We start from the raw sequence: 11,293 nt of genomic DNA, 5'->3' as shown, positions 1-11,293 counted from the left end.
CCTTACTCTACTCTACTTTACTTTAACTTTACCTTTACTCTACCTTACTCTACTCTACTTTACTCTGCTTTACTTTTACTCTATCTTACTCTACTCTACTCTACTCTACTCTGCTCTACTTTTACTTGCCTTTCATTTTACTCTACTCTACTCTACTCTACTTTTACTTTACTTTCATTTTACTCTACTCTATTCTACTTTTACTTGCCTTTCCTTCTACTCTACTCTACTCTACTCTACTCTACTCTACTTTGTATCCAGCTGCAGTTACAAACAACATAACAGTGCCACTGCTATAGTCATTGCAGTTCAGGTTGATCTAAATGAGATAGTTTAGGTTAGGATACAGGATACTAGTTTATACAATTCAAACTTCAAAATAACTCTAATTATATTTCCCACTGCTTTCTTTTGTTTTTGCTTCCATTTGTTCAGGGAGTGACTTCCAGAATGGTATAATAGGATTTACTTTTAACTCTCTGATGGGCCAAGTTCTCCATGAGGATTCAGTGAACAGAACTGCTCTGCTGTACCTACAGAGGCAGGAAAACAGGTAATAGTTTGATTTGTTTGGATGTTTATTTACTTCTAGTTAATATTTTAGGGTGCTAAAACTTTCTTGTCCAGGACTGGGTGAATTATCAGCTGCCACCCTAATTTTTCTTTTACAATTTGTATTTACTTCATGTAAATTGTGTCCAAATGCTCAGGGCTTTTGAAGATCTGCAGGTCTTCTGGAGAGCTACATTCAGCAAAGACTCAGTAAGCCTTATCAGTAATGGAGTCGACCTGACCGCGCAGCTTGTGCAGACATCAGGAACAGCCATCTGTAGGCGAGGGGAGATCACATGTGCCTTCACTCTTCAGGTCTTGGATGATGAGGTAAGAGAGTGAGGAGACGCTCAGCAAAAGCATCACTGCAGTTCTTTTCTAATTGTTCTGAATTCTGAGATGTGTTAAATAAAATTATAAACATCACAAATCTGCTTTGCTTTAGGAACCAGAGTACCAAGCATGGTTCCTGGTGGAGATTTACCAAGTGGGTGCTGGAGCTTCCATCAACGGGAGCGCTCGTTTTGCCAACGTCACCTTGGCAGAGAGCGACAGTCCAGAAGGCGTCGTGCTCTTCACTGTGGGTCACAGACTGGCCGTCGCTACTCTGACGGCCACGAGGCTCAGCCTGCAGCTCTACAGACAAGGGAGCACCGCTTTAGCTGTGACTGTACAATATCGCACGGTGGTAAGAGCGCGGTCAGAAAACTGACGTGTTACATGCACACTGCAGAGGTGCACCAAAATAAACACAAAGAAAAGAGACAAGCATCTTGAAATCATAGTTCAAACTATTTTTGTCCAATACTGATGTTTGGATTTAAAATAAAGGAACTATTTTAATACATCAGCTAATAGAGATGGCATTTTAGTCTCATTCTGTAAAGCAAGACTTTTTATTTTCAGTCATGACTTAGATTTTTCCAAAGTTTAGCCTGAGGATTTTATTTTCTTTAAAGGGGCAATATTATGTGTTTCTCAGGCATATATTTAAAGGGGACCTATTATGCAAAATTCACTTTTTAAAGTTTTTTTTACTCAACTTTGGGTATGTACTTCTTAAAAAAACAGTCCTAGGACCAAAAAAATGCACCCAGGGGCATATTTACTGTAAGTAAATGTATTTTTAATGTATATTAACGACAAGTTTTATACTTCCGTCATTTTGTGATGTCACAAGCCGTACGACAACCCACCGGAACCTGCGTTCAGCCCCTTACCTATCAACCCCCGGGTGAGACTCCTCCTCCTCAGTATAAAAAGCCTTCACCGTGGTGTTGTGCAATGCGCAGCTCATTTCTTGACAAGCCTCCAATAGGGCATTGGATAGAGTGTTGGAGCAGAGAGTGGGAGACCAGGGTTCAAGAATGGCATGGACACAATTTAATTATTTATTTATTTTTGTTCGTTATGAACACGTTTTCTCATGTACCTCTATTGTTTAGCTTATTAAAGCCTTGTTAAAGCCTATTTGTTTGAGTTTCTGAGGTGTTTTCACTGCTGCTGCTGCTCCCTGCTCTGGTAACAGCATGCAGAGTGAGCTCAGAGCAGAGGAGGGAGAGAAAAAAAAAAGAAAGAAGCTGCGACCACGACTCTGCCTCTGGGTCTCTCATATGGTTGTACAACGGAGCTTCTGCTATTATTAGTCATGCTAACGTAAACGCTGGCTTTGGAGGGCGGAGTTAATGTCAACAGAATTTTGGAGGGCGTTACCAACAGAGCTCATTAACATAAACAGCTCTTCTGAACGGAAGTCAGAGCAGGCAGAACTAGAAAATGGAAAATTTTATTTTCTGAGAATTATTTTGTGCATTAAATTGAATGAACATGATCTGGATAGCCCACAGACATACCATAAAAATTTCTAGGACCCATAATTGGTCTCCTTTAAATACTATACCATAATAAAGAATCTATGTCACCTTTAGCTGTTATTAAAATGCTGTTTTTATGTTTAAATAGAAAATAAACGTATCTTCTCATCACTTCCTCTTCTAAACATCTTGAAATTGGCCTCTGTCTCTTTAAGAACCTCCTTCTGCTTCTGTCCCGCCCATTTCAGGGGGGGGAGGGGGGTGATGCAGTTTACTTGGCATCTGAAAATACATTTCCTCAAAGGTATTTTGAATCTGAAACGAGCTTCACTGAGTGAGAAGTAGTGTTACGTGCAGCAGACAGTGTAAGTTTCACTTTCAGTTTCACTCGTTTGCTTTGTCACTGCCGAGAGCCTGCAGGAGTCATGGGCGGGGTGGGCAGGTGTTCTCCGTGATGAGGAAGTTCGGCTTGGAGACACATCCCAGGGGCGTTTCTGGTCCCAAAAGGCATTTCTAGTCCCCACCTGTCGTTTTGCTCCTCAGCATGGCTTCCTAAAAATGCTGCAGGATTTCTCAAACATGCATGAATGAGCTAGAGCAAGGCTTTGGGCATGTTTTTTTATGAGAGTATAACATTATAACATGATATAAAACTCAAAAAAGTTGTTTTTACATGATATTGCCCCTTTAACAAATACCAAAACAGGTGTTAAATGTTTTCTTTTCTGAGCCATGTTTTAAATAAAAAAAAAAACATTAACCTTAAGTTTTTATTTTTATTTTTATTAATGTGCGCATACATTTTATTATTGAGGGAAAAAGCAGCACAGCTGTTTTCAGGCCATGTTGTCCTTGCATAATAAAAGCATTGATTTTTCAGGACTTATAAAATCCAAAGAGCTGGCAGTTTCCTCCTCACCTCCATGGTTTCTCTGCGGGGTTCTGTTCCTCTGAGAGCTGTTAGTTTGTGATGTCTGCACTCTGATCGATGGCACACAGTGTCCACTGACTGTTTTTATACCGGAGATGAAAGTGAGAGGGTTTTGTGCTCTCAACAGAACTCAGAAACCTCACAGAGACCCACACCTGTGTGCTTTCATCTCTGTAGATGTTCCTGAACAGTTTAAATCAGTCCTCACTGAAGCTTTCAACACAACAGTACAACACGAGTCAGCTTCACTCAACAACATGGAAGTGATCATTTTAAACACATCAAACTTGTGCTTTAGTAAAATCTGTTTTATTACCAGATGATGTTATAAATGAATGAAACATAAAATATAGTCATGTTGCCTTTTTACGTAAGTAAACCTCAAAACATGGTTCATCTTCCCTTTAGGAGCTCACCAAAGAAGACACTGTGGGTCCCTACGTGATCTGGCCTGCTAAAGCCGGGATGGACTTTCCTAAACAGGAGGGTCAAGTAACCTTTAAAGTGGGGAGCCCGATCGCGTCAATTGACATTTACCTGACACCTGACCTCGGCTCGGCTTCACCCACGCCGAAGCGCTTCCAGGTGGAGCTCTTCGATCCCTCGGGGGGAGCCGGCATTCACTCGCGGTTTGGCCTGGCTAATGTGACGCTGGTGGCTAACGCAGCCAGTGAATCTGTGTGGGGCTTACTGGACCAACTGCATCAGCCTCTTAACCAAACTGTGCTGAATGCAGCGCTGCAAGGAATGAAGGGGAACTTAGTCGTACCCCTCACTCGAGAGCAGATGACCGCTGTGCTTGAAGGTCTGCGGAAGGTAAGAGTACTAGTATGAAGATAGTAAAAATACATGTGCTCAACACCTAATAAAAATACTTAGTCATCAATAATATGTAAACAAGACCTTTTAAGGATTAGACTAAATGTCATATACTGTATGTCAAGCTTGAATATAATTTGTTTAAAAAATTTTCCCATAAAACTCTTATTTTACTTTGGAAAGTATATGATATAATTGACAAAAATATATATTTTTCCATTTTACTTACAGCGCTTAAGGCTAAAATAATATGATCTTTCTTTATTGTTTGTAAAAGGGTAACATTTAAAGCTTGTAAGTCACAGTAGTGCTGTAGTTCAGCTACATCTAAAGAGCATATGTTACATCCTCTGAAGTGTTCAAATGTCACCTGTAAATGGTTCACTTGTCACTCAACATGAACACAGCTGTCAGCTTATTCTCCAAGCAAAAGGCAACAACACTGAAATTTGATATAACAAACTGTGTTGAGAAGAAATGAATTACTCAACTTTTAGGATGAGTTGTAACATATATGCAATGGGAGAAGGGAGAGAATATAAAGAAATGTACATTTTATTGCACAATAAAAATCAGAAAATCTGCATTAAGGTGTAACATTTAAGAAAATTAAAGGAATAAAAATATGATTTTATATATATATATATATATATATATATATATATATATATCTGACAGATATGTAATTTTTCTCTGATTTTATACTTTTTTCCTGAGCCAGGTGCTCACAGAAGCAGAGCAGACTCCTTTACATGACAGCAGCCGGAATTTGACCTATGACCTGTTATGTGCCTTGTCCAATCCCAGTCGAGTTGACACTCGCGGCCTCAGCCACCTTGCCGAGGTCACAGAGCGATACGCATTCTCTCTGCTCACACACAGACAATGTGAGATGTAAGTTTCAAGATTTTAGATCACAACAACTAAAAAAAATATAAAGGTTCTAAAAGATAAAAGCCACTAACTAAATATTTTTGTGTAATTTCACCAGCATGGGTATTGTTCTGGAAACTTGTCCATTTATGACCATCTCTGCCTTCCAATGGTACCCCACACAAATAAATGGACATAGGTTCAGAGGACAGAATTCAGACTTCTTCCAGCTTCCAGACACCCTGCTGCCGGTGCCAGCAGCCTTAACTCCAGACTGTAGAAACCTCAGCAGGATCCAGCAGACCGAGTTCAGAACTGAACACTGGTTTCTCACCAATGATACCAACACAGCCATCAGTGGGAAGGTAGGAGCATTAGGAGTGATACTGTACACTAATTATTATTTAAAGGAACTAGCTTGTTTGAACATCAGATGGCAGTATTGCACTTGAATAAAAAGCCTGTTAAACTGAACTCTCCCCTGCTGCTGTTTGTGTTTGTAGGTTTTCTCAGTCAGTCTCCAGGAGAGAGGATCACGACCCCTGGAAGATGGCACTGAGGTGATATATCGTATTCACTCTGCTGGTCAGCAAGTTAAACCAGGAGAGTCTGCGTGCCTTTTGTGGAATCAGACCACTGCAAGGTTAATACACAAAAACAGCCTTTGTCAGATGTGGATTTTAACATGCCTTTTTTCAACACAGTTTCAAGAGTTTTTAACTGATGTGCTGGTATAACAACAAAATTACTGTACCTCAGCTGTCTTTAGGTCAATTTTTTTATTTATTTCTTTGGTGGGGGAATAAGTGGGTTGAGAGATCCAACCCTAACCCTACCCTCAGCACAAATTGCAATCAATAACAGTTGAGCAATAATAATGAATCAGGTTAATGTCATTTAAACAAGCCAAACCCGACAGTTCACACTAGAATAAACAGCAAACCGAGCTCAAACTATCACTCAGCACACTGAAACATATTTGACAGTGTTACCCTCACCTCCCTATGTTTCTTTTGTCAGCAGATCAATACTCGACTGTTGTTAATGATCCATCTTTTGGGAACTATCTCCTGAGTAAAGCATTAAACTGGCCCATGACCCTCGGAATTTCTAACTTTTCTGGGAATCAAAATTTAAGACTGGCAATGATGTTGACAATGACATTGGATTTCCTAAGAAAGATATAAAACATTAGACCAAGTACTGGAACCAAGCTGTGTAACTGCTGATGAAAACAGACTGCTTTGAGTTTTGACGTTCAGTTTGAAGCAGCTGAAACAGAAGGAGTGGAAGTCATAGCCGAGGTTTGGAGTGTGATGTACAGTGGTTTCCCTCTGCAAATTCAAAAGACTCAGAATGGCATGTTTTTGAAACACCTTAGGGTTTTAATTATTTTTATTTTTATTTTATTCTGGCCTCAGTTTTTTAAGAAATGTTTTCTCACTCACAAAAAACTGATGTTTTTTCTGGTATTAGCTGGTTGTTCCATTGCCTTGCCTTCGGCTTTTTTTTAAAACCAGTGTGTGCGCATTAAATCTTTTTTATTTTACTAACCTCCCTCTGTCTCTGTACTAATATTCAGGAGTTGTATAAAACCTTTGCTAAGTTCTATTTGTCATCTTCACACTTGACTAAAAATCTGTTTGCTCAGTGAGAGGCAAAAGTCCAAGTTTGGTCTGTCAGTAAGGCCTCGCTGTAGCCATCAAAGTTCTCATGCCTTTCTGATTTTACGTCTGTACATTCAGTCGTCTGCACTCCGACGCAGGGTCTGTTTGTTGAGGACATTGCTGGGGCGTGGAATGAGGAATTGGCCAAAACGCGTTGTTACAAGTTAAAAATTGGCAGGTTTGGTTTGGTCAGTGCAGCTATTTAGATAAGGAAAAGAGAAAATACTGATTATAAAAGTAAATCGAAGGAGAGCAAACAGCAGCTGAGATGTGTTAACTATTCCAGTAAGTTTGACACAAACAGGAAGAAGGCTGCATTGCTGCTCATTTTTCTGGCAACATGTTCCCAAGATAAGAAATCCCAGTTTCTGGAAAAGGTTTTTTTATTTTCACAATTCTGTGCTTTCTTATTAAAATCATGCCACATCTTTGGAAAATTGAGACAAAGTTGGATGAAAGTTTGTAAAACTCCAGAATCCAGTTTGCAAATACTTTTTTTTTTATCTTTTATTGTCTCACCTTGCTTTGTCTCCTTTCTCCTCCAGCTGGTCATCAGATGGTCGGTACTGCAGAGTTGTGAAGGAAAGTGGGACTTACGTGGAGTGTGCTTGCTCCCACTTGTCGATCTATGCAGCCCACGCAGAGTTTGCCTTGCTTGCGTCCTACAACGAGGCCTTCTACACATCAGGATTTATTTGTATCTCAGGTACAAAAACGCTCCTCGTGTGATTTTCTTCCTTCTTTCCTTTTCTCCTGTTTGCCCTCAAATCACTTGCCTTTGTTTTCAGTTTGATCCAAAATGAATTAAATACATTTTCTTCTCTGCAATAAAAAGAGGTTAATAATTTCAACATTTTTTGCTGTTGTTTCTTTTAATTAATAAGACTAAATCCATGTTTTATTTTTATTTCTTTCCTCAGGGTTTGCATTGGCCATCATATCCCATGTCTTGTGCTCCCGTTCCCCCATGTTTGCTGCCAAATTGCTCACTCACATGATGGTGGGCTGCCTTGGAACCCAGGTAATACAGCTTTGTGGAAGTTCTTTTGTTTGAGTAAACTTTGGTACAGAGTTTTCTAAGAAGACAAAGTATGGATGGATAAATGTGTGAAAATTGCGGAAAATGGATTTATTTCATAAATTACGCCAATTCCTGTTGATGTACATTTATAATTACAGATTCAAAAAGCATAAAACGCACGCAACACTTACTGAAAGTGCAAACACACGCTCACGCAGACACACACGTGCGTGCTGCTCGCCCATCGCTTATTCGACCCCGCTGGACACGTCTCCGGTATTTTCTTGGAAATGTGCAGGGACGTGAGCACACACACACCATCAGATGTCTTTGTATGCATAGCTTTGCGGGCTGCTGCGTCCCGACAACGCAGCCATGCGTCCCCCTCACACCCCTCCCAATAAAAACGCAAGCTGCCTCATAACCATCGAGTGAGGTAGAAATGTAGCCCTGGGTTGGCCCCTTGGACGGCTTCTGATTCCGTGTGTGTCTCTGTGTGTGTGTGTGCGTCTGTGCGTGAGTGAGTGAGTGAGTGAGTGCGGGATTGGTAATTTTCCACTGATTCCCCCACCCCGCCCCCACCATGTCTCTCTTTGGTTGACAAACACAGAGGCTTGGGGGCTAAGCTACTTCAGACCTGACCTGTTTATGGCCCAGCATAGCCCCTAAACCTGAAGTGATTTTTGGATGGAAAATTCCATGTTGTTGTTTTTCATCATCTGTTCTCCACTGTACTCCTTCATCATAAGATAATGTAAAGATTTAGAAATGTGTATTTTTGTGGTTTCTAACACTGGGTGGAATATGCAGGCTCACGCCTGAAGCTCTGACTGAATGTGCATCAATGTGCCATGAACAGTTCAGATGTAGGATGTGCTAAATGCAACAGATCAATTGCAACATGTCTCCATTTTTCTCAGAACTGGCATATAACTGTCAAACCAAATGTTGATGTTTTATAAAAAAAAAAACAACTTTTGAGAACTGGAACCAAATTTCTTGACAAAGTCTTGTTGACTGTTCAGCCCTCATACAGTTTTTCCAAATCAAACTGACTTCATTTGCACTCTTTACTCTTTTTCATTGGTAAAACTCAATATTTTTTTTACCAACTGACCAGTAAAATGTTTTTTTACAACCCCAATTCTGATGAAGTTGGGACAGTGTGTAAAAAAAATCAGAGTGTGATGATTTGCAAAACTTTTTCAACAAGTATATTCAATTGAATACACTACAGTACAAAGACAAGATATCTGATGTTCAAACAAATAAACTTTATTGATTTGTTTTAAGATTCACTCATTTTGAATTTGATGCCTGCAACACATGCTCAGTCCATTTCTGGCTGTTGTTGCTGTATAATTTTGGCTTTGCATGGTAGAGTTTTAATTTGCACCTGTAGACGTAGAGATGAGCTGTGTTCACTGACAATGGTTCTCTGAAGTCTTCCTGAGCTCATGTGATAATCTCTGTTAAAGAATGATGTTGGATTTTAAAGGGGCAATATCATGTAAAATCAACTTTTTTGAGTTTTATGTCATGTTATAATGTTATACTCTCATAAAAAACATGCCCAAAGCCTTGCTTTGACTCATTCATGCATTTTTGAGAAATCCTGCAGCATTTTTAGGCAGCCATGCTGAGGAGCAAAACGACAGGTGGGGACCAGAAACGCCTTTTGGTACCAGAAACGCCCCTGGGACGTGTCTTTAAGCTGAGCTTCCTCATCACGGAGCACACCTCCCCACCCCCACCTCAAGCACTCCGTCCATGACTCCTGCAGGCTCTCGGCAGTGACAGAGCAAAGTAAAAGTGAAACTTAAACTGTCTGCTGCTCTTAACACTACCGTACATACTTCTCACTCAGCGAAGCTCTCTTCAGATTCAAAATACCTTTGAGGAAATGTATTTTCAGATGCCAAGTAAACTGCATCATAGCACGCACGACCACCCCCCCCCCCCACTCACTGAAATGGGACGGGACAGAAGTGGAAGGTGGTTCTTAAAGAGACAGAGGTCAATTTCAAGGCGCTTAGAGGAGGAAGTGATGAGAAGATAAGTTTATTTTCTATTTAAACATAAAAACAGCATTTTAATAACAACTAAAGGTGACGTAGATACTTTATTATGGTATAGTGTTTAAATATATGCCTGAGAAACACATAATATTGCCCCTTTAAATGCAGTGCTGCTTGAAGGATCGAAGGTTTCAGCATTCAATGTTGGTTTTCTGCCTTGATGCCAATAAGATTTGTCCAGATTTTCTAAATTCTTTGGTGATATTATGGACTGAAGATGATGAAATCCCTATATTCGTTGTTGTTGTACATCGACAACTGTTCTTAAACTGTTGGGACTATTTGTTCACGCAGTTGTGCGTGGTGAACCTCGCCCCATCCTTGCTTGTGAGAGACTAAAGGTTGGGTATAGTCGCACTTCGGGTTGTCGCGGAAGCTCTGCGGAGTGCACCCACTCCTGAGCCGCAAGCTGTGTGAAAACATAGTTGACGTTCATGTTATCGCTGTTCTTCCATCACCGACAGATGGCAGTACGGTGCCAAACCAGCGGAAAAGTAGTCGGGAAGAGTGTAGAAGAAGAAACGCTTGACGTCACACATAACAAATAAACACATTTACCTCTTTTTCCCTATTATCTGTTTCTCTGTGCTTCACGAACTGAGAGAGCAACACTGGTTTGTTTCCACCAGGATCACAAACCAGTCGCAAATATTTTTCCATGTCGTCCGGCCTATTAACTTATCTTTCTTTCAAGCCGTTGCTATTTCCTTCCATGAGTTTTGTGCCATCTTGTTGTCTTTATGATCTCTCATGGAGGGATCATACAGATGCCGGTACATTCGGACCTGTTCAGCGAGAGCACCTTCGCTACGAGTGGCGCGCAGCCTTTGTGGAGTTTCAAAATTTCGGAGGTGCACGACCACGCGTCAGGACACAACGCGGGGCCGATGTGCGGGGGCGGAGACGCCGCAATTGCGTAACTTTTGACGCAAACCCCCTCGCGCCTGTGCGTCGCGTCAACTATAACCTAAGCTTGAGCCTTTCAGGGACATTCCCTTTATACCCAATCATGACATTCACCTGTTTCCAATTACTGTAACCTGTTCACCTGTGGAATGCTATAAATCTGTGTTTTTTGAGCATTCCTCAACTTTCCCAGTCTTTTGTTGCCCCTGTCCCAACTCATTTGGTGCGTGTCACAGTCATCAAATTCAAAATTAGTGAATATTATTATAGTTTATATTAATATAGTTTATCAATTTGAACGTTAAATGTCTTGTCTTTGTAGTGTATTCATTTGGATATAGGCAACTAGTGGCTCGAGGACCAGTGACGTCTGTCCAGCCCGCCAAGTGAGGCCCCCAGTCCCTTCAGGCTTCTATTAGAAGGCTGAAGGTGAAGAAAAAACTTTGTCATTCAAAACAACAATGACCCAATCAACAACAACAAAAAAGTCTTCACATAAAGAAGATTAAAAATTTGGAATGACCCAACCAGAGTTTAGACCTGAATTCCATAGAAAATTTGTGGAATGATCTTAGGAGGGCTGTGCACAAGAAATGCCCTCACAATCAGACAGAGTTGGAGCATTTTTGCAA

At 40.6% G+C, this 11,293-nt stretch overlaps 1 protein-coding gene across 1 annotated transcript in view; it reads left to right on the top strand.

Annotated features, from left to right (window-relative positions):
* The window catches only part of adgrv1 (adhesion G protein-coupled receptor V1), a gene marked incomplete in the record, with an annotated part of 123,624 nt that overhangs the window by 60,529 nt on the left and 51,802 nt on the right, over window positions 1-11,293 (top strand). Inside the window, 9 exon segments of the mRNA XM_014012531.1 lie at window positions 436-553; window positions 711-882; window positions 998-1,240; window positions 3,706-4,113; window positions 4,838-5,010; window positions 5,108-5,354; window positions 5,493-5,632; window positions 7,202-7,362; window positions 7,577-7,677. Coding sequence (XP_013867985.1) covers window positions 436-553; window positions 711-882; window positions 998-1,240; window positions 3,706-4,113; window positions 4,838-5,010; window positions 5,108-5,354; window positions 5,493-5,632; window positions 7,202-7,362; window positions 7,577-7,677 — 1,763 coding nt within the window.

This window comes from Austrofundulus limnaeus, unplaced genomic scaffold, assembly GCF_001266775.1.
Source record: "Austrofundulus limnaeus strain Quisiro unplaced genomic scaffold, Austrofundulus_limnaeus-1.0 Scaffold92, whole genome shotgun sequence".
Taxonomy (NCBI): domain Eukaryota; kingdom Metazoa; phylum Chordata; class Actinopteri; order Cyprinodontiformes; family Rivulidae; genus Austrofundulus; species Austrofundulus limnaeus.
This window is presented reverse-complemented; position numbering and strand designations above follow the sequence as displayed.